Below are 24,104 nucleotides of genomic sequence, written 5' to 3' on the forward strand. Positions count from 1 at the left end.
TTACCCCAGCTGGCAACACAAGCCATAGATCTAACTCATATACAAGTTTTCAACACAGATCTCACAATCAGTAGGAAAAAAACCTAATGTGTTTAGTCTACCTTTTAGCAAACACATCCATAGTGATCAGACTTCTCATAATGTTGATATTAAAGTAGTTGAGAATTAAGGAAGATACAAAAGGTTTCTGTTCTATAACTTACAAGTGTGGCCTGGCAGAAAGCTGTCCACTGGTGTCTACTTCTGATCTTTATTGTTAAGTTAAAATTTGGCTACCCTACAGTGATTGTTTCAGCAGTAATTTAAACAAATGGCAACTTTCATTTATACACTGCCATTAGAAATATTAGCTTGTATAGATGCAGAAGAGCAAGAACCGACAATACATCGGTTAGCCTAAATTATTGGAAATGGGTCAGTAGAGCCTTGGGAATCAGACAAAGAATGCTTGTAAGGTTATGATCACATGCAAGAACAGAGAAGCAGCCAATAGTTAATACATCCTACCGTGGATATCAGGTATACCAATTTCAGTTGTGAAGTTTATGACCTAAGCTCTTTGACATTTCTTCATTCACAGAAATAATGAGAATAAAGTCCTATGTCAATGAAACTACACATGGCTGAAACTGAAGAATCAAGCATGTTCTCTGTATCCACGTTCTTAATCTGGTTTTCCACTTACATTTCCAACCCAATATTCTATTTTATTTTACTTCTTCAACAAGCACTTGAGTAGGCATATGCTGTTTCTAGGTGCTAGAGAGTCAATAATGAATTAGACCTCCCTCTAAGGGAGTTAAAAGTTGAGCTGAGATGAGAATGAAAAATAGCCAGCCAAACTATGAACCAGGGGAAGTGTTTAATAGAAAAGAAACGTGTTGAACAGAAGCAGGAATGAGCTTGAGACATCTTAAGAGGTTGTATGTTAAGAATGGAAGCAGGGTGGTGTGAGGGCATAGATTAAGGCCACAGCATGAATGAGGAGGCAGGAATAAAAAGTGATGTGTTAGAACTACAGCAGTTATCCAGGTCAGAAATATTAATGTCTTACAGTATGTTAGCAGCAGTGGAGAGAAATAAAAAATTAGTCGATTTTGGTGCATGTTGGTCTCAGCTTGAGGAATCAAGGTTGGTCTGAGCACCTAAGTTGAAGGCTAGAGAAAAGGACAGGGTGAAATATCAAGAGTTCCTTCACACGCCACATTTTCCAGCTAAACTTCCTTATACAGGTCCACATTTCCCAATCCCTTGATTATTTGAATATATTTCCTTTATTTAAAAAGGTCTTCTTCCGGTGTTCGCAGCTGCTGATGCTCTCTAATACCAGCACCTCGTCCAGTTCGCCAAGCTCTAGCCAAAGAAGGTGGGTAAGTAAAGAGGTCCCTATACCATGGCTTGTACAAGGCAGACTGCCCGCAAGTCGACCGGCAGTAAAGCACCGAGGAAACAAATGGCTACCAAAGCCTCTTGCAAGAGTGCGCCCTCTACTGGAGGGGTGAAGAAACTGCATCGTTACAGGTCTGGTACTTTGGCACTTCGTAAAGTTAGACGCCATCAGAAGTTCACTGAACTGCTTCGCGAACTTCTCTTCCAGAGTCTAGTGTAAGAAATTGCTTAGGACTTTGAAACAGATCTGTGCTTCCAGAGCGCAGCTATTGGTGCTTCGCAGGACGCAAGTGAAGCCTATCCCGTTGGCCTTTTTGAAGACACCAACCTGTGTGCTATCTCCATGCCAAACGTGTTAACAATTATGCCAAAAGACATCCAGCTAGCATGCCACATACATGGAGAATGTGCTTAAGAATCCACTATGATGGGAAACATTTCATTCTTTTAAAAAAATTCCTTCTTCCTGTTATGGTTGTTCTGCACAATAGATATTTTTTTCCATGGGGTCAAAAAGGTACCTAAGTATATGATTGCAAGTGGAAAATAGGGGATAGAAAGCAGGTATTGGCCATATTTCCATCTTAATTTGTGTGTGAATTTCTAAAATATAAATGCGGAGACATAAAGCATTAATGTAAGTCAAAGTGTTTCAGTGAACAAGTTTCAAGCAGTTCAACTTTGTAACAATATAAACAAACAAAATTTTCTGGACAATGCCAGCATTTGGATTTTTTTAAAAACAAGTAAATTTCTGACTGATGGCAACTAAATGGTGTTTATAGCATTTGATCATACAGTAGATTCTATCCATTCACTATACTTTTCTGAGTTGTCCTACATATAAGTATGTTTTTAATGTTGTCTGTCTTCTGTGCTGTTCCTGTTTATTAAAATATATTAAACTATAAATAAATAAAAAGGTCTTCCCTTCCCCCCACCGCCTGCCATGCCTACAGCAACCAATCTCTTAAAGCCACCTGTAAAAGTTCCCCGATCCACCACTCATCCCACTTATCCCCATGTTGAATAACTCATTCCTCTAGATTTCCTCGATCTTTATTTCTACTTAAGGCAAGTAATACTTATTACCTGCATCACATTTTCTGTAGATATAATAAACACACATATTTTCTATATATAACTTTTCAGAATGTAAATTCCTTGTCTCATTCATTTCTGATATTACTGTACGAGTGTGCCTCATACATGACATGAAGGCAACTCATAATCTGCAAACATTTAATGTTACCTTAATCACAAAGCCTTTACAAATGTAGAAGTTAATTGTTAGGATCTCATTAACAAGTTATTTAAATCAAAACAAAACTTGAGAGTACAATTCTTTCTGTATACAGAAGCTGAAGGGACCAACTTCAGAAAATATATTGAAAAACAATATAACATTTAAATGAGACAAAAACTGCAATTAAATCAATACAAATTAAGTAGATCAATTTATTTTTCTGTATATTTCACAAGTATAATTTTGGAAGGGCTATTCGACAAAGTTTAGCATTAACTGCCAACTCTATAGATGTGTTCAACAAAAAAGGCGTTTACTCTTGGCCCTTTTAATACAGGGGGAGTGTCCTATTGCATCACATGTGAGAGATGTGGTAACAGGCGAGAGCATATTAAAAGAATATCAAATGCTATTTAGTTGGTAAATAACAATACAAACACACATTAATGGTTATCATGACCACCAGTGACTTGCAGAATAAAACTCATAGGCCAACCTACTTAAAAGACCAAAACTAGTAAAACTATTAAAATTGGTGTTTTTATCCTTATTTTAACAATCTTAAAATGAGGTTTCAATTTACAAGGTGTGGTGGGAAGGACTGGCAGTGTATGCTGAGTTGCAGAGTTGGAACAGTGGCTCAAATTAGTCATTTTCCAGATTAGACTAGTGTTTTAGAAAACTGAATTGTCTATTAGGAATGATAGTGAGGAATGATAATTCATCAGCCTTAAACACCATTTAAGGAAAGCCATCAGGGACTTAGGAGGTCAGGATAGGGATGAAGTAAAATGAGGTGCAGGAGGAAAATGATGAGTGGAAATGTGTTTGAATATTGGGGAATATGAGAAGGCCACCAGAAAAACTGCTTCAGTTGCCACTCAGATGTGTTCATCCTATGGCTGCCTGCCCCAGACTCACGAAACACCAAGTTTAGAGCAGTTTGAGATTACATTTCAGCTTTGATAAAACTCCACTAATTTGGATTGAAAAAAAAAATACATGTCTGATTTGGTAAAAAGTATCAATTATATATTCAGAGGTATGGTTTTGTCACATCAAGTAAAGAGCAACTAATTCCAACTATTGAAGTATAATAACAAGTAGAGACCTGCCTTCCTTGATGAATAGTTAAGACATATTTTTAGGTCAGCAGCACAAGAGGACTGAATAACTTGTAAATAAGGCAAACATGCTCCTTCCAGTTCATCAAAAACAATCCACCAATCATTACCATCCCAAATGCCAGGAGCTACAATTATTTTAGTCAGCCATAGCTTTCAAAAGTGTTTCTCAAAATTGTACCATCAAGTAAGAGTTACTAGACATGAAACAGGTAATTTATTTCAGACGTTAGTCAATACTTTCATGAAGTATTTGGTATCTCTGCTTTACTTCAGCATTAATTTATAATAAACAGGACAGTGATTAAAACAAGCTATTTCTCAAATCACAACTCTGAAACCATAGAAATGAATGATTATGATTAAACTCATCTAGTCAAAATCTTCATTCTAGCAATGGTGAAACAGCCTGCAAATGTCTTCAATAAACTGATCATTGAGGCAGAACCAAAAATAGAAAAGTTTAAAACCTCTTTATCCCGAGCACCAATAGTAGAGGCTAAGCAATTATACCTACAAATCCTTAATGACAGGTCTTTCCTAATGGAAATTCCTGAGATTTTAAGCATTGTGACTTTACAGAAGGCAGGTTGGTTTAATGAGGAAATTTACTTTTAATAAAAAGACAATCAACAATATTTCATTTTGGGCACTTACTCAGTATTTCACAGATCCTCAAGTTTCGAGGTAGGTTAAATATCAGCATTGTATTTTACAAACTAAAATTCAGGCAGAGGTTACATCACGTGTCACAAACCACAGGAGTCACAGCAGGAGTCTTATCACGGTCAAGAACAACATGGTCTCTGATATGTCAGATTAATCTTCTCCAATGTGTAGACTTAATGGTGATAGCTTATACATATTCATTAAAAAGACTAGAAATATTACAGAAATTCTACTTCAGGGGTATTTTGTAATTCTTTTTTTTCCTTTAAAATATGGAATGCTTCATGAATGTGTCATCCTTACACAGGGCCATGCTAATCTATCGTTCAATCTTAGTGCTGCTGAAGTGAGCACTATTTTATAATTCTTAATTTGACCCTACAATAATTACACATATTGTAGAGTAACCTGTTTTGTCCTATTTCTTAACATTGCAAATTAGCACTACTGATTTTGGTGCTTTTCTGCTTTTTGGGATGGGTAGAAATGAAAGATAATCAGTGAGCTTTCCTCAAAGCATCAGGCTGTCTTTAAGTACAGGTGCAATACTCAAGGCACCATCTATGATGATTTGGGGTCATAAGAAAGCAGTATACAAATGGAGCCAAGATCCAGAAGATGCCTGGATTCAAGAGAAGGGATATGCAAGTCAAAGACGAAGAGAAAAACAGTATCCTCTCAGATTACTGATCATTATCACGCTGCGGCATTACGACTATGGGAAGAGCTCCTAAAGGGGCAGTAAATTTGTCTCAGTAAAGTCTGTTCAAGTCCTTACTAACTAGATAAAAAAACAAGTAAAATTAAATTGATATTTTATTAAAGTGGTATCTATAGAAGCAAAATATCTAAACATTTTAATGTATGTCCCACCTATCATGTAAATTGCTCTAATTGTCATAAACCTAATACATGAAGCTCATCATAATTACTTAAAATTATTTACCAGTTCAGCTCATCCTGACATAGGTCCCTGGACCAGTCCTCTGAAGTATCTGTTTCATTATAAAGTTCTTTTTATTTAAACAACTGTCAAATATTAGACATAATACAGGAATAAGAATGGTTAACTGAAGTTATAGGGAAAACATCATCATAAAACAGCATTCAGCAGAGCAAATTTCAAGAGTAAGGATACACTATGCTTCTAAATAGACTGACTAGCACAGGCCAACATGATTTGAGTCAAAGAAGCAATTAAAAAAAAAGGAGGGAGGGGCCACAGGACGCAGAGTATTGAAGCCTTTTATTCTAGTGTCCCCAAAATTGTGGAAGTAAAAAGTTTCTACATTTAAAAAGTTTATATAAATTACATGAATTGCAATTTTTCATAAAAGTCAAAATGAAATGTTCTGCATAGGACAAAAGATATGCCTAAGCAACATATCGTATTTGCACAAGGCCACTGAATGTCATGGATATTGGTAACAAATGAAAAAGCTTAAGTCTATGGCAGACTGAGGAAAGATTTCAGTTTGGTATTCTATAAGCCCACGACTGTAAACTACTCTTACTTTACAAAAGCTCTAATGGCATACAGAGTTTTGTGTAGGAACTTTTGTGCTTCTGGTTGGCACATCATCTATTTTTTAATATGTGAAATTAATACAGACATTTGGGAGAGGTTGTGCAAAACTACTGTATTTACAAAAATGGCACAAAAGTGAATTCAACAGTCGATGCACATGCATACTTCATTCATATCTTTAACAACAAAAGGTATTGTAACTATATAACTGAAGGAGAACATTAGCTTCAATGGCAGCTGTTAAGCACTAGGGTCACATAAGTTACACCAGAATGGGCAAATATTGCCCAAGTAAACTTCTATTGTTAAAGCTGAATCAGGTTTAAGGCCATTCAAGTTCAAGCACAGAAATACAAATCTTTTGGAGCCCCATCTATTGGTGTTTGAAATATGTGACCTTTCTTCCAACTTGTGGTCTTAAACTTCTGTTTTATAAAATCCAAAAGGAAGATACAGAAGAAATCAATACAGTAAAGGTTAATTAAATAAGAGTAACACACAAAGCTATAATTAGGATGAATTAAAGAAAGCCAAAACATTAAAATTGTAAAACTTGCTTGGTAGTTTGTTATGACCAGTCCTACACTAGGAGTTAGGTAATATATACAATTATTTTCAAGTAGATTACTTTATGTTGCTCTAACATGTTCTCTCCATCAGTGCACTGTTAAGCTAATCAAAAACTCTACACATGTATCTTCCCTTATAATAGCAGCACACACTACCACTACCTGCAAAGCTGTCACTCTCAAATGACTTAGTGAATAAAACAAAATAAAAAGCGGGGAAGTAACATATTAAGGGAAAACAATGGCAATTAGAAGATGCATGCAGTTCAGCTCTTTTAATCAGCCAGCCAGCTTGCTAGCAACAAGGGATGGCTTCCGTTGAGGAAGGTCCTGTGGAGTGGGAATGTGATCACCAGTGACCTCTGTCTTATCCGGGGCTGCAGTAGGAAGTTGCTTGTTCTTCATTTTTGCTTTAGCCATGTTGTAATCCCCAGAATCAAAATATTTTTGCTACAAGAAAAAAAATTAGAGTTTAAAAGATTTTATATGCAATTACACTGGTTTAAGATGTAGATGTGACTCTATATTGTCAGTATAAACTAAGTTATTCTTACAAATTTAAACAAAAACAAATATTAGATGAAATAGCTATGCCTGTGTGTTGAGTTTTAGCACAGGTCAGCAACTGAGAAGTCAGGCAACAACACTTGATCTTCAAGTCTTGAATCCTCCAGATTGCCATCAGCTTCCTCATGAAACTATCCAGGAATGAATGATCCTGGGCTAAAAGAGTGAAAGGCAAACCTTTCATTTACTAATGGAAAAAGGAGGCTGATATTCTTGCTTAAATGATTTTGAAAATAAAATAAATTCACCAACTTGAGTTTAGGATGTGCCACCCACTTTCAATCAACCTTATAGTTATTAGAACTATTATTTAAAGTTGTACTGTCATCTAGGATAAGCATTTCTGTAAGGATTTAAATCATTTACTTGAACCAGAGTAGTTAACTAAATAAAAATTAAGGTTAGCCCTGGCTGGTGTGGCTCAGTGCACTGAGCAAACAGCCTGTGGACCAAAAGGTCACTGGTTCCATTCCCAGTCAGGGCACATGCCTGGACTGCAGGCCAGGTCCCCCACTGGGGGTGTGTGAGAGGCAACAGAGTGATGTTCCTCTACCTCTCTTTCTTCCTCCTTTCGCCGTCTCTAAAGATAAATAAATAAAATCTTAAAAAAATTAAGGATAAAATATAAACGCTAGGGTAATGGCAAAAATAAGCTCACTAAAAATTATCACTTAAAATACACATCCCTATCCTACAACTCCATTTTTCACTTAAGACACTGAGTATGTACAACTATTGCTCTTTGAAGCTGAAAGGATGAATCAGGTTAACAACAATCACTAAAGCAGAAACAAGAATGAAAGCTAAAGATCAACTGTAATATAGTAACTTATACTAAGTTATCTGTTCCACAGTGAAAACAGATAAATTTTTGCTTGGGTTCTGACTTCTACCTATCACGTTTAGCCTACTTCTGTGGAGTGCCTGCTATACATGAAGCATTGTGCTGAGTGGGGAGAGATGGACAACAGACAAATAAATAAACTATTATACTGTTTTAAGTATACAAGGTGGTATCAGTGCTCAGACTAGGGTAAACTAACCTCAATCTTGAATAGGCAAGAGGGAATAATCCAGGAATGAGATGAGGGCTGGACAAAGAGTGAGGGGAAAAAAAAACAAATATTCTCTCTGAGACTTCAAGAATACCTCAAGTGGTAAATGAAGTAGCTGTGAACTTAGAGCTTAGCAGTACAAGATTGTTGAGCGGTTTGGGAAAAGGTGTCTTTGGCAGCCTTCCTCCAAGAGACTATTCTTTGATTAAGTCAGATCTAGTGTAAGGTCAAAGAGTCTAAAGTTAGAAATCATTTTTTTCATGTGTCACTATACAAGTAACACATTGAGCAGTAACAAGGATACAAGGACCAGGCCTTTCTAAGGCTTACTGCAGCTTCATTTTCTGCAAGTTTTAAAATGAGTACAGTGAAAAAAAATCTCAAAATTTCTATGTACTACAGAGAGCTACTACTTAAATTTAGTAGCATCCAGGGAACAGCAACCTGCCAAATTTTTTACTGAGTCAAAAGCAGAAAATGAAATATTTCACACACAGTGCAAATTTTAGGCAGACTGTCCTCAATGTAATGAAGTTAGTTTCTAATGATAATTATTTTATAGTAAGCAGAAGTTCATTGTGTAACTGTAGATTAGGCTACTCTCCTTGGGGAAAAGGAATTAAATTTGTTTTGTGTGGCTACAGAAAAAACTAAAATCAGTGCTTAACAATTATAGCTCTCTAGGCAGATAAACCAGGTCCATGTTTCTCATATTGGGACAGGTGCAGTGTGAGAAAGCAGCATTAGTCGTCATCTTTAACAATTTTTAAATTCTGTATATTTTTTTCACAGTTAAAAAATGTTTAATTATCAGCATGAATTTTACCATTACCTTTATGCTGTGCAATGCCATTTTGTTTAAGTTTATTTCATTTATTTATTTATTTTCATTTTTGTAGGCTGGGAGGTAAATGAATAGAGCAATGCTTTCTATCCATCCAATCATCTCTCCAAAGCCTGTGTTTCAATGTCCCAGAGTTTAATTAACAGAACAGGAAAGCTGCCCTGAACTGAACACTTTGGAATAAATTCTGTGTTATTTAACTGAAAATCTTTGAAAAAAATTACAAAACATATCTGGATCACCTGGATGACAATCTTATAAAAGTCTCCTCCCACCCAAATTTAGGGGCCACACTTACGTCAGGATTTATATAACTGTGCTAAGTGATCACCTAAGCAATAATGTTGAATTTGTAAGATCATGTTTCTGAAAACTGGATCCTCGGTTTTCTTGGGACTTCACCAACTCCACAAATAGGGAAAAAAATGGACTAGAAGACTGCTTCTTGATATTCCACCCAGCTCTGACAGTCTACATAGTCATTATGTACACAATATTGCCGATAAGGCCAAAATAGGTGTCAGTCCTTGACATCTCATAATAACATTAACAAATACAATGAAACAGAAAGGGACCTCAGATAAATAACATCCAACCAATTCTCTGAAATTAAGAAGAAACTACTTAAAGATACAATGCAATTTACCAGCTTGCTATTACAACAGAGAGAAACTAAGACCCAGGACTGTGTGATTCACACTGCTTTAAAAACATCAACTCTTTTAACACAGAAGGATTTTGTTTACTTATTTCTTGATTCAGTGGCATTTTCTCATTTGCAACTATTTATAATACCTACAACACTAACTCTGAGATAACCTTTGGTTGATGTATCTCTGCTCTTCAGTAGTGATGCTGCTTCTAATTATATTTAAAGCTACAAAAAATATTTTCAAACTTAAACATTTTCTTTATATTGAATTATACCCTTGAACTAATTCATAAGCAATTACTCAAAGAATATGAACATTTTTATAAATCTTCATTCAAATCCCTTTCCAAAGCAACAGTAATAATTTTGAATGCTACACAAAGCAAAGAGCATATTAGCAACATGCAACTTCAACCTCACCAGTGGGTATTATTTTAACTATTTCTCTAATTTAGTTGTATGTACATAAATGGTATGATTGTTCTTTCTTACATTTCATTGATTTCTACAATGGATAAATATTTTTCTTGGCATTTAATATGTTTCATGTTAAAATCCTTTATGTAGGGGTTCCTTAATGTTCTGGTATATTTGAAAGATCTCTTTATGTATTACAGATATCAACTATTATTTTTATAATAACTTCACTAAAATTACTTCTCATGGAACAAAGGTTTTACATTTGGTATAATTCTTCCTAGTCATCCTGTTATTTCAAAGCTGTGAATGTTATTCTTTCATGTAAAATACTAAAAAAATTCCATGAACTATTATTGATAAGTTAGCTTCTTTAAAGCCAGGAAAGTTAAAAAGATAATAAATTCTGTTTGGGCTATAAATAAAACACTGACAGTAGAAAGATGACTGTACTTTGATTAAGTAGAAAGAGAGTACACAATCTCCCTTATGTGTGGACTCTAAAACCATCAAACTCAGAAACACAGAATGCAAAGGTGGTTGCCAGGGGCTAAGGGGTAGGGGAAATGGGGAGATGCTGTTCAAAGGTACAAACTTTCAATTGTTAAGATGAATAAATTACAGGGATCTAATGGACAGCATAGTGACTATAGTTAACCAATTATACACTTGAAAGTTGCTAATGAAAGCAAGGCTTTAATGTTCTCACCATAACAACAAAATTATGTGAGGTAATTACATGAGGTAAAGGAATTGTTAACTTATTGTTGTAAGGATTTCACAAGTACATGTATCAAGTCATCTCACAGTATACCTTAAACTTACCCAATGCTGTATGTCAATTATATCTCAGTAAAGCTGGAAAAAAATATCCTTTTGAAATTTGGTTTGCTTGAGAAAATAATCCATATATAACTATAGCTAGTATACATATATAAACATACATGTTTTTATAATCAAGCTGCAGATACCAGTATATTTAAGGTCTTTATTTAGGGAGAAACATGATTTGGCATCCGATTCAATAAATAATTCTCTTCCCTAAACAATATTTCATTTTTCTCTGCTCCCTGTGTGGTAAATAATTTAAATGTGCTTGGACTGTAGATGGAGCCCTTAACTTTTTTAATAAAGAAAAAAAAAGTTAAAAAAAATCTAAGGAATAAACACGTTAACATTCTCAGTTCAGATCTCATTTGAGAAATAATGGTTTCTACCTCACAAAATATGGTAGATTTCAAAAATGTTTTCAGTAATTTGAACTACTAAAATTACAGTAAATAAATTGTATCAGAGCAACTGTGAAATGTATTATGTAAAGGAGAGACAGTAAGCTATGTTTGTGTAAGTGATCATTTCACCCAAATAAGAAGTATTTTAAGCTCTTGATATTGTGTAGAAATCACCATTACAACAATTAAAAATTAAAAGAAACATGAGCAGAAGAATAAATACCAGCTTCTGGAAAGTGGTTGCTTTTGGAGAGAAGGGGGAAAGGGGATATACAAACACATGTGGTAGATTTTTAACTATATCTACATTTTCTTTCTTACAAAGACAAAACTTAACTAAATATGGCAAAATATTTAAACATGTTAAATCTGGGTGGTGGTACATGGGTTCCACGATATCATTACCTGCAGCCTTCTACATCTCTGAAATACTTTACAGTTAAAAGTGATAGAGTCTGGGGTTTTGAATTCCCATCTACCTATAAGTATAGAATGAACAGTACCTAAAATGTTAGAAATAATATCTTATACACATACATATATCTCACATATATATCCCAGTAAGGCACAGAACTATATACGCAGATACCCATTTCACAATCTCTATTGACACACTGAATTCATATATTTGAAGATTACACATTAAAACTTACCCCTTTCTGTAATCGTTTCCTTAAGAAATCTGAACCTCCAGGCTTTTGTCCCAGATGAGGATACCTTGCTTTTAATTTTGCTTCTTCAGCTTTCTCTGGATTAGTCACTTTATCTTCCATTTCCTGAAATAATTTTAAATATATTACTTTTCTACTACAATTCAGTTATTTAAAATAATTCACCTTTTAATATCTGGATTTGGACTTTAGTTGTCTGATGCCAAATAATGCAGCATCTGACTAAGAAGTCAAGCAGAGAAGCTTTTAAAACATCTCTATCTTGTTTTTCAAATGATCCATGTGATAGCTCTATTATAGCCGTGTGATGCATGTGTAACACCCCACACACTGGATAAAAATATCACGATAGCTCAGCTCTGAAGTCTTGCTTGCCATTACTTTGCAGTCATGTATAATACATTTATATTTAGTCATCTTCCATGGAATTCTTCAGCCCTTTGCCCATATTTAGAAAATCATCTTAATACGGTTAAAATACAAAAGATCTTTTTGATCACCTATTTATCTAAAATCATGCATGATTGGAAGCTCCTGAGATTCTTTAATACAACTTAACAGCAGCTTACTTACTAGCACATTTCACCTGCGTAACTCATACAGAGGACTTTAATATTTGTAAAGGAGAGAAATAGCACCCTCATCAATCTTCACATCTGTGTGTATTATTGCCCAAATATCCCCTTATAATTAATGACTGTGTTCAGGTTAAGGATTCTATTCTTTAATGTATCAAAAATGTTTTCTGACCAAAAACTGTCAATGTCTTAAGACCACTTTTAATACCAGCTCTGATAAACTCCTCTTTCTTCCCAAGAGCCACATTTTATAGAGAAGCAATGTTCATAGCTTTATGGCAAGTACTGCAGAAGAGAGAATGAATCAAGAAAAACGGCTGCCCTGATAGAGGAGACTGGGCAATGGCAAGGTGCACTTTCTAGGTTATGTACTCATGTCCACATCCCAGCTCAGCAAAATGACATACCTCTGCATATCTCAAATTCTCCCAAGTTATTTAAGAATAGTCAAAAAGCAGGAATATTGAATCCATAAATGCTGAGCCTGCTGTTTTTGTATAGCAAGTCAATCATTTATCAATCTAGGAACTAAAGAAATAAATTTTGCATATATTTTCCTCAAAATTATAATTCAGATATGTTTTATAATCAGCTTTATTCACCTTACATATTGCCAATATCTCCTTCATCTTGAATAGCTTCATGTGTTGTTACATCTTCTCATTTTTTAGTTGTAGAGGATTTTGAGAGTATAGCTGCTGCTGTCAAATATACTTATTCTATGAGGCTCCTTTTAAATGTATGCTTCCTTCTGCTTCAAGTGTTCTACTTTCCTCCTTTCATGCTGCAGTTTCATACATCTACTTTGACTTTTAGTTTCTGTACAGAGGTCACACCACTCACTCACTTGATGCACACAAAATTCAACATATGTGCTCAGCGCAAGACAGACTCTAAATAGCATCAGTGATTTTGCCAGTCATTCCATTCAAGATGGGTATGCCCCAGAGAGTTTAAGCATGAGGCGTGTGATGCAAACCCACCATTCCCATGGGCTCAACCCCTGAGTGTCTTTCAGAGTGTAAGCATATCAACATAGTTTATCATTTTAGTGTTGAAAAACTAAGATTCTACAACACAAGCCTACAACCTCAGCTGGCAATCATCTGAAGAATCAGCCCATCCATATGTTCAAACAGTAGACAACAAAGTAAATAACCTACTGAGAATTGACATGGAAGTTTCCAATATGATCATGACTTCTTTGGGATTTCTCAACGATTTCAGTTATATTGGCTACACTGTAGTGATTGCAGAAGCTGGAGAAATCATATAAATTTAAGGTTACCCATTTCCTGTAGGAGGTGAGCTAGGTCACTGCAGTTTCTTCTCTGTGGCTCAGCCTTCACTCAGGCATCTATTATAGCCCCAGGGTATTCGTAGTGCTACAATACAGAAGTGGAATTGCGAGGAAGGACCTACTCTCGAATTCCACTGTAAAGTAGTTTTTTAAAGTGGTTGACATTAAATGTGGACGTGGGTTGGAAAGGATTCCAACCTGATTACAACCTTTCAGTCCCACAACTTTCAAATTAAAGGGTGTTAACTGAGTCACACACCTCCACTAAAACCATCCAGCTTTCTTGGGCCTAGGAAATAAAGGTTCTCTCCACTTCCTCCTTTGTTTGATTTGAATGATCAGTTCTCTGTACCTGAGAGATTTCTTAAAATTTTTGGTATAGGGGTAGTAACATGCCCTAGTTTGCAGTGTTTCTTCACGTTTCTTCCATTTTATATAACAGGACAAAACTAGACACCATATGCCATCTTATCTGGTATTCCCTTACTTTCTTAATAAGGAATACACTTATGTACATTTATATATAATAGTAAGCATGTTCATGTTCAATTCAATTAAAATAACACACTGTAGAAAAATATTTTGGACAAAACAGTAACTACAGCTGAAAATATCATTTAACTTTAGAAAGGATTTATTGTATAATTTGTCCTAGAAAAACAAACCAATTCTTGAACTTTCTTGCCAAATATATAGCATAATCACAAGTCCCTGCTAGCTGCAAATTCATAGCTAGATTCATATTTCAGCTGCATTTAACACTAAAAGGGGAAATATGATCAAAATTACATTTTTAAAGTATAATAAATACTATCAAGATGTCCACAATACTTTTCATGGATCGCACATAAACATTCTTAACCTTCTGCAGGTGTAGACAGTTCTAGAACCTTACTGGTAAGTAAGTTCGAATGCTTGGTTGAACATTCACCAACACTCTGACACAGTTACATACTTCCTTGTGAAGTGAAGTATAAATAACATGTCAGGTGGCAGGCTGTGTCCACTGGGATTCAGCCCAGTTCTCCTCCTTTAAAGACTTCTCTAAATCACTACAGTTAGAAGCCTGAAACTACATTTTCTAGGACTGAATGCCTTTTAAGGTTCTGCCAATGGTACCCACACCAAGTTAAAAAGCATGAAAGAAAGAATCCATTCTGTTCCTGGTGATGCCACCAACACAGCAGCTGTACTCCTACTCCTGTAGGGCGTCATGGAGCAGATAATCTGGGGCTACGGTAGCAGCTACATGAGAGTTGGTATGGAGGACACTGGACTCAAAGAAGTGCTCACTCTTGTAGGGTCAACAGCTTCCCCTTGCCACCAGAAACATTATCTTTCCCCTTGGCTTTTCTATCCCTTCCAACTAATAGTGGGAGTAAAATGAAAGTAGAAAAAAATCAACTTTAAAAAAAAAAAGAGGGAGAAGGGCAAGAACAAAGAGAAAAAAAATTAAAAGCAGCCCTGGCTGGTGTGGGGTCAGTGGACTGAGCACCAGACTATGAAGCAAAAGGTCACTCACTGGTTTGATTCCCAGTCAGGGCACATGCCTGGGTTTCGGGCCAGGTTCCCAGTAGGGGGTGCATGAGAAGCAACCACACGTTGATGTTTGTCTCCCTCTTTCTCCCTCCCTTTCTAAAAATAAATAAAAATCTTTAAAAAAAATAAGAGCAAAATCAAACAAAATGTAAGATGGGAAAAACAAAATGCACTATGTTAATAATCACAATAAACACAAGTGGGCTGATAAGCCATCCACTTAAATCTAGCAGCTGGATTGAAAATAAAATCTAGCCACTTGTGGAGTACAAAAAAGCTATAATCTATATATATATACATAAGGCCACAGCTGAAAGTAAACATATGGGAAAACAAAAACAACATACCTGGTGAATGCTAACCCAAATAGAACTAGTACACCTATATTAAGACCAGATAACAACGACTTTGAAAGAAAAAGCATTTTTAGGAGACAAAAGACCTAAATAGTCATGGCTCTAAAAGCAGCCTCAAAATACATTAAGGAAAATCTGACAGAATTATGGGGAGCAACTGACAAGTCTATCAGCATAGACTTTCACACACCTTCCTCAATTATTTACAGGTAAAAAAGAAAAGCTGTCAAGATACCTAATTTTAATCCTCTACTCAACCAGGAAATGCATTTTTTCTTCTCAAACACAAATGGAAAAACTGACTAAACAGCAGGCCATAAAGCAAGTCTTAAACCATTTTCACCTACACCACTATCCATACTGCAATTCATCAGGTTAAAAGTCAATAATAAAAAATTTGATTATACCCCTGACACGTGGAAATTAGAACCTATTACTACACAATTAATGGTTTAAAAAGGAATCATGGAAATAAAAAATACATGTGGTCTATCTGGAAAAAGTCCAGCCACTGTTAATATAACGAGAACAGTTTGGGTGACATCGATGTAACCTGGCAGCCAAGGAGAGTGGACTGGAATGCTCATGTGTGAACAATGATGACTTCACTGTACCAGTCAGTGGGGCTGCCAGACACTGTTGAGTAAGCATGTGTGCTATGGGGCTGCCACATTCAAAATGACTGAGCAGAGCAACAAATCTGCATCCAATTTGGTGTTAAGCTTGAACCTTCCTACATGGAAACTATTCAGATGATTCAGAAGGCCACAACTATGGGCAACTGGAGACTGGCAGTATCATCATAACAATGTGCCTGCTCATGCACCATGTCTCATGCAGAGTTTATTGGCACAACGTCAATCACCCAGGTGACTCAGCCCCACTATAGCCCACATTTGGCACCCTGCGACTTTTGGCTTTTCCCAAAACTAAAGTCACCTTTGAAAGGGAAGATATTTCAGACTGTTCATGAGATTCAGGAAAATATGATGGGGCAGCTGATGGCGATTGGGAGAACTGTATGAGTTCCCAAGGTGCCTACTTTGAAGGGGACTGAGGTGTCATTATCCTATATACAATGTTTCTTGTATCTTGTACCTTCTTCAATAATGTCTCTATTTTTCATATTACATAACTGGATAGCTTCTGGACATTGTACTTGAAACTCACTGATAACAACAATTCAACAGATGACAAATTTGTGGAATACAAGTGTCCCTTAATGGGCTTATATTAGAGGGAACCCCCCCCCGCCAAAAAAAAACCTCAGTAAGCTATGCATCTAATTTAAGAAATTAAACAAAGAGCCCTGGCTGGTGTAGCTCAGTGGATTGAGTACTGGCCTGTGCATCAGAGTCACTGGGTCATTCCCAGGAAGGGCACGTGCCTGGGTTGCAGGCCAAGTCCCTGGTTGGGGGCATGCAAGAGGCAACCGGTCGATGTAGCTCTCACACATGGATGTTTTTCTCCCTCTCTTTCCATCTCTCTAAAAATAAATAAAATCTTAAAAAAAATTATACAAAGAACAAAACCAAGAGAGGATAGAAGAAAATAAATAGCAGAGATTAACAAAACAGAAAACAAAGATACAATAAAGAGGCTCAACAAAGGGGGGAAATGACAAGCTTAATCAGGAAGTATTTTTTAAAAGTCAAACCTGGGTTTGAAATTTTATTCTCTAAGAAACCTTTGTGTTATATAGCAATTTTACTACTTTTTAGAAATAGGTGCTGGAAAGTAAGGAGATTTTTTTTTTATTAATAATACCTGGGGTGGGGGAAGAGGGAGGAGAAGAACCATTATGATTCTCGAGCTTCTGACTACAGGCAGACTGAGAAAGCACAAAGGATATCATAACATATGCTTATGATGTAGAAGAGATAGCTGAAAACATTTATCTATTTTATGGTTTTATTTATTTCTAGAGAGAGGGGAAGGGAAGGAGAGGGAGAAAAACATCAATGTGTGGTTGCCTCTAGCATGTCCCCCCACACTGGGGACCTAGCCCACAACCCAGGCATGTGCCCTGACCAGGAATGGAACCAGTGACCCCCTGGTTCTCAGGCTGGCACTCACTCCACTGAACCATACCAGCCAGGGCTGAAAACTGTATTTTATGTCACAGTTATCCTCTTGACAAGTACCTATGTTCCCAAATAATCTTCATTGTATACTCTATACCTAGCAAAAGGCCTAACATTTAATAATGTTAGAAACTTGCATTTTTGTGAACTAGCCTACTCAAATAGATTAGCTATCCTTTCTGTAAATAGATTGTGTATAAGGTATAAATACATATGTATAAAAAGGACATTACCTAACTGGGGATTATTTTGTAGTCTGTCACAAAGTGGCATTAAGTGTGAATGACTAATACTACTTTTCACCCTTCAGAATTACACTGCAACATCAATGATAAGAATCTAACCACTCTAAGCAAATTTTCCTTTATCTGCCAAGCAATATGTTAATTGATACACTGATTTATGAGTAAGTAGAAAAGATTTATGAAAGTCAACAAATCATTTGGGATATTGCCAGAGAGGTAACAATACTGTCAACCTCTATGGAAACATACTGTAATCATCTTAAGTCATTGCTGCTTGCCCAGTACCTGGAATTAATGGATGTTCAACAAATACAATAGTGTATACCAACTATTTCAATAAAGCTAAGGAACTTTCTATCTAAACACCAGATAGTTTCACCATCAGCTTGTCTTTGAAATACTTCATGTTATCATAGACACAAGTTCAGGAATAGAAGGTGGCATTAAAGTCTTGAACCAACAACAGAGGCAAGCCTATATGCTGTATGGGAAACTGTTAAATTATCAAGGAGAAACACTTTTAAACTTTTCTGAGGTCTACCTCTAGACTGCTAAGAATCAACAGTTGCACACAAACTACACTAGCACATTAGACTCTGAATTGAAAACACTCATAAGCCTTTTAGTTACCAAAAGTATTGTCGAAACAGCCCAAGAAAATGCCAGTATTAACTGCACTTTCTTAAATTTTTTTAGATTTTATTTATTTATTCTTAGGGAGAGGGCAAGGGACGGAGAGACAGAGAGAAACATCGATGTGTGAGAAAAACATCCACCCGTTCCCTCTCACACACACGGTACTGGCCCACAACCCAGGCATGTGCCCCGATCAAGAACCGAACTGGAGGCCATCACTCAATCCACTAAACCACACCAACTAGGGCATAACTGAACTTTTTAAAAAACTGAGCATATAGGAAAGCAATTTATATCCACTCTTTACTGATGACATATGGAAGTAATTAAATACCAGTTCTCTTTTTCCACAACTCAAAAATGGACCAAGCATATATTTTAAACTGACAGAAATAATTCAGTTGAAAGCTCTACTTGAGTTAGCCTCCTCCAAGACATCTTAACTAACTGAATTTGATGAATCTTGTAATAAAGCCTCTAGAAAATGTGCCATTGAGATCTTAAAAAAAAAAATTAGCCCTGGCCAGGTAGCTCAGTTGGTTAGAGCATTACCTTGATACACCAAGGTTGCAGGTTCAATCCTGATAGGGCACACACAAGAATCAATTAATGAACGCATAAATAAGTGGAACAACAAATCAGTTTTCTCTCTCTCCAAAATAAATAAAAATTAAAAAAATTTAAAGCCAGCCCTAGCTGGTGTGCCTCAGTTGACTGAGGGCCAGCATGGAAACCAAAGGGTCACTGATTTGATTCCCAATCTAGGGTACATGCCTGGGGTGAGAGCCACGTCCCTGGTAGGGGGCAGGTGATAGGTAACCACACACTGTTTCTCTCACCCTCTTTCTCCCTCCCTTCCCCTCTCTAAAAAATAAATACGATCTTTTAAAAAAACTTTAAAGCCAAATAAATGGAAAACCATTATACATACAGATGCTTTCATTTTGTAAATATTTATTTTTAATAATTTGCACACATTATATTAGTTTCAGGTATACAATATACTGATTCGACTTTTATAGACCTTACAAAGTGATCACAACAAGTTTAGGAACCATTTGTCACTGAACAAAGTTATTATGATATTACTCTAGTCCCTCTGCTGTACATTACACCCCTGTGACTTATTTTATAACCAGAACTTTGTACTTATTCCTCTTCCCCTTTTCATTAAGGCTTAAGCGGGTCTAACCTACGATTTTTATATTACCATAGTCTATCCCTCTCTCTTTTAGCTGTAGTGGTAGCATTGCCATTTGTATTAGAACAGTACTTTGGCAAGAGTTTCAACTGAAAAGTTCCACAGAAATTCATGCAACATTTTCTGAACAATGCCAGATTCTAGGCTAGGTGACACGGGAGAAAAGACAAATAAAAGAGCGTCCCTGAGCTCAAGATATTCACAATGAAGATACAATTATGATTTTAAGTCTCCACAAGCTGCTTCTCTCCTCCAATGACCAAAGAGCTTGCTTAGCTTAGCGGTATTCGTTACAGATCCATGAGGCCTCTGTCAAAACTTTGTTTTTAAAAAAATTTTATTTTTAGAGAGAGGGGAAGGGAGAAAGAGAGAGGGAGAAATAATCGGTAAGAGAAACATGTATCAACTGCCTCTTACACGTGCCTGTGCCCCAACCAGGACTGAACCAGCAACCCAGTCTGTGCCCTGACCAAGAATGGAACCTATGCCTTTTCATTTTGTGGGATAACGCCCAACCAAACTAAGCCACACTAGCCAGGGCATCTGCTAAAACTTTGTAAATGTTTTTGTTTCCACTTCAGTGATTATCTAAAAGATTATCTACAAATACATCCTAGGGAATCTGAATTGCCATCTCATGTCTAAGTAGAACTATATGAATTTCTTGTCTGAGCTTTCATTTATGGTCAGAGACTCAGTAGTACTTACTCCTATTTCCCAGGATGAGAAAAGAATAGAGTTGAATTACAACTTAAAGGCATATCTATGACTCTACAGTTAAATAATCAACCACACAGCTCACTTGTAATGAGGAGAACTAGGTCATCATATGGTCTAGGGGAGTGTTAACTTGCCATACTCAAACAGCTCCTGCATTTTAACAGTTGCTTCCATATTCTCAATATATTGGAAATTTCCACCAAAATACCATGTAACTCTGAAATAATAGTTTAGACTGTTTTTTTAAATTTAATTTGCTTTAGTTTTAGAATGGTATAAAAGATAACAAGTTTATACTTATTTTTATGCTTGAACATATTTCATTTGTATCACAATAAAAATAGTGTTTTATACAGTTTGGGGTTTTGTTTTTTTTTGTCTTAAAAAGGGTACACATACTCCTCAGGCAGAGAAATAGCAATCTAGCACTTATTCCTTGCAGGGCTGACCTCTTGCCTTAATTTTTCAGAGGCTAAAGTACCATAAAACCATAAAGATACTTTAGACGGAATACTTTGGCTTTAACTGAAAGGTCAGTTGGGTACACAGACAATAATCCAATGTTTTAGGTCATCTAACTATTCTTCCAAATAGAAGAAACAGGTGATTTGGCCCATAGGAACACAAAAGTGACTCTGCACATTTTCCTCATGTTTAGGAATGGTATCCATGTTACTGACACTCAGCATCTACAGCCAATGCTCAATTCAAGATAGGACATTACACTACTAACACTACTCAGTTTTAATACCAGCAGCCTTAAAACCAAAGGACCTGAAATAAAATTTTAATGTAGACACTCATAAAGAGAAAACATTCAAGATATCCTTAATATTGTTGAGATATAATATAGGCTTTCCAAGTAAAAATATCTACACTGTAGAAATCAACACTTTACACTCTGGCAACATACTAACAAATCTGAAAAGAAAATTACATAGTGCACTATTGTACATCAGAAGTCAACACTGAGATTGATGTAGGGCAAGAGAGCTTAGACATGGGTTTAGTTTTTAGTTTTGGGGCAACAATGAATACCATGACAAACATTTTACTGCAAAGAAAAGATATTTAGTATTACTGTAAAGATTTCAATCTTTATATATTTTTGTCTACAAAGTCTTTTTTTTAACCAAGTATGAAAAATATTCATCATAGTTTTCATTGGAATATTTCCAAAAAGTAATTTGGTCTATTATTTTTTTATGCTATAGCTGTTTTCTTGTTTTGTTCCAGTTATTTTACAAGTAATATTACAACCAAAACATCCAACTCAGGAAAAGTTAACAACATCTGGAATAGGGTTAGGTGCAACATTAACCAGAAACCCTTACAAAGTCCAAGCATTAGAACAAATCCTATCTATGATAATGCAGACTTATTTTTAAAAGAAAGTGTTGGTAACCCTCCATAAACAATTTAGGAACAATTTATCACGGGTGTTTGTGGGCCAGCCAGAAGCACCCAAGAGGATAGGGCAGCAGAAATAATTTTGGTGGAAGGGGCAAACACTACCCTAGAGAAAACGTCAAGTCTGTATGTTCGTAATTAGAGTTATACACATTCATGGCATATTTTCCTACAACACAAAGACATTACAAGTGAGTTTACAAAATATTCCTATGTTTCCACGAAAATCCTGATCAACTAAGTTTGTAAAAAAATTTAATTCCAATCTTCCGATTTTTAATCGATTACCATATGCAAACATCACTGGTTCACATTTTTGAACACATACTGCACTCAATATTGTGTATTACCCACGTCATTTAAGCCTCACAACCAACACATGCAGCAAGTACTTTTATTCATTTTACAAACTAGGAGACTGAAGTCTAAAGAGTTTAATAACTGACCAAGAATACACGATCAACAGGGACTGGAACTGAAATTCCAACCATAACACGCCCAAACACGATAATGCCTTGGAAATTAATAGCATGCAGACAATACAATAGGAAAGTTAGTTCTTCAAGGGCAAAATACAACTTCCTAATCCAAGGGAAGCCATGGGAAAATTTAGGTTCCACGCACAAGGGCTGAGTCCTGGGCCCTTATGTTATCCAGGGAAAAAGTGACACATGTTCAAACTTCCAGCACACTGGCGCTAATTACCAGAGTTATTGCGGACAGTCGATTTGAGAGTGCTTGGCCTTCAAAGCAGAGGCGCAGGGGCCCTGCCCACTCGCTGCACCAGGCGCGGTGCGGCTGGGTTCCCAGCGCGCCCGAGTCCCGGCGCGCCCCTCCGCCCGCGGCGACAGCAGGCCGCCCGCCAAGCCGGACCAGGACCCCGCAGGCGCAGCGCTGGGCCTTCCAGGCCGCTCCCCCTCATACTCACCTTCTGTTCCTCCGCGGAGGCTGCCTCGGGGACTTCCGCGGACATACTGCTCCCTCTGCGGACAAGACGCCGGGAAAAGATGCAATTACCAGGTGGCCCAGGCTGCCCGGCCTCCGCGCCGCCTCAGGCCCTCCCGCCCCCCCTCCCCAACCTAGCGCCAGGGCCGCTTCTGCCCGCGGAAATGGCTGCCACCTTATGACAACACAGAGTGCCGCGACGCTCGACCAAACCGCCCGCCGCCGGCCCGCCGCCCATTCCGCGCCGCACCCTAGCCTACCTTCCACCGCCCGTCCGGCTCAGCTACGCAGAAGCACTTCCTTTCTTCCTTCAAAGGTCGCGGCTGGGCCTCACTTCACATCCGTCTGCCGAATGCTTTCTGGGAGTTGTAGTTTGTAGTAGGTGGAGCCGCTTCTCCCCGCCTCTGACTCTCCCAGTCCCACGCTCCTCATCCTCGCCCTGGGCTGTGCAGCCACGCAGAGTTTGTCCTGGGCTCCCCAGATAATCTGTGCTGCTTCCCCACACAAGTCGCTCCCCTCGGCTTCGTCTAGTCGACCCTGTTCGTCTTTCACATCCTCTGCCCTACGTCACTGCTTAAGGAAAGCTCATTCCCGAGCCCCTACACCATGTCAGATCCACCTCCTAAATGCTATCTCATCTCTGTATAGTTCAACACATATTGTATCATTAGGCAGTAATTATCACTTTATTAATGTCTGCTTTTCTGCTCAGATAAGCCACATCAGGGCAGGAACCTTGTCTATATTTGCTTGTATTTCACCCCAGAACCCCAGCATTTCTTAGGTATTCAGTAAGTATCTGACTAAGGAATTCAACTTTCCTTCATTTGTCTTCTCCCACAACTTCACTGAAAGTTGTTTGGCTGGCGCCAAACTCCTCCCACGACTTTAACTGCCAAATCCTTGGGTTTTACTTTTAATCCTCACTCTACTCGGTATCTGAATAGCAACTGGCAATACCTGGTGGTTCCAGTGAAGTGGTTCCCAGAAGCCTGGAAATAAGATTGCCTTCTAAGAGTTAAACTAGTGGGAAGCAACAGATAATGACTGAAGTTCTGTGGGAATTTGGAAACCATCAACACTCAACCAGGTTGTCCTGGGTAGAATCTCCAACAGGAAGAATTGTA

The 24,104-nt window shown here is 37.2% G+C and overlaps 1 protein-coding gene and 1 non-coding gene across 3 annotated transcripts; both read right to left on the reverse strand.

Annotated features, from left to right (window-relative positions):
* Positions 1–2,818: 2,818 nt before the first annotated feature.
* Positions 2,819–23,293, reverse strand: ARPP19 (cAMP regulated phosphoprotein 19). 2 transcript variants are annotated; one of them, XM_045822918.1, is made up of 4 exons: positions 23,238–23,293; positions 22,961–23,015; positions 11,946–12,068; positions 2,819–6,975 (listed from the first exon to the last, which is right to left on the reverse strand). In XM_045822918.1, the coding sequence occupies exons 2-4, from the start codon at positions 23,003–23,005 to the stop codon at positions 6,805–6,807; spliced, it is 339 nt and encodes a 112-aa protein (XP_045678874.1). In that variant the 5' UTR covers positions 23,006–23,015; positions 23,238–23,293; the 3' UTR covers positions 2,819–6,804. The 2 variants fall into 2 exon arrangements, with proteins under 2 accessions (XP_045678874.1, XP_045678875.1); XM_045822919.1 differs by lacking the exon at positions 23,238–23,293 and adding an exon at positions 23,153–23,198.
* On the reverse strand, positions 9,039–9,172 carry LOC123809027. The gene has a single exon (XR_006783903.1). It is a non-coding gene; the product is annotated as a small nucleolar RNA SNORA36 family (small nucleolar RNA).
* Positions 23,294–24,104: the final 811 nt, after the last annotated feature.

The sequence above is a fragment of the Phyllostomus hastatus genome, unplaced genomic scaffold (genome assembly GCF_019186645.2).
Source record: "Phyllostomus hastatus isolate PE091 unplaced genomic scaffold, TTU_PhHast_1.1 phas_scaffold_501, whole genome shotgun sequence".
NCBI lineage: Eukaryota > Metazoa > Chordata > Mammalia > Chiroptera > Phyllostomidae > Phyllostomus > Phyllostomus hastatus.

Coding starts and splice junctions, on each gene's coding strand:
- ARPP19 (XM_045822918.1), bottom strand. CDS start 23,005: ATGTCCGCGGAAGTCCCCGAGGCAGCCTCCGCGGAGGAACAGAAG. Junction 12,069..22,960: donor CCTCCGCGGAGGAACAGAAG/GTGAGTATGAGG, acceptor AAATTATTTCAG/GAAATGGAAGATAAAGTGAC. Junction 6,976..11,945: donor GGAAACGATTACAGAAAGGG/GTAAGTTTTAAT, acceptor TTTTTCTTGTAG/CAAAAATATTTTGATTCTGG.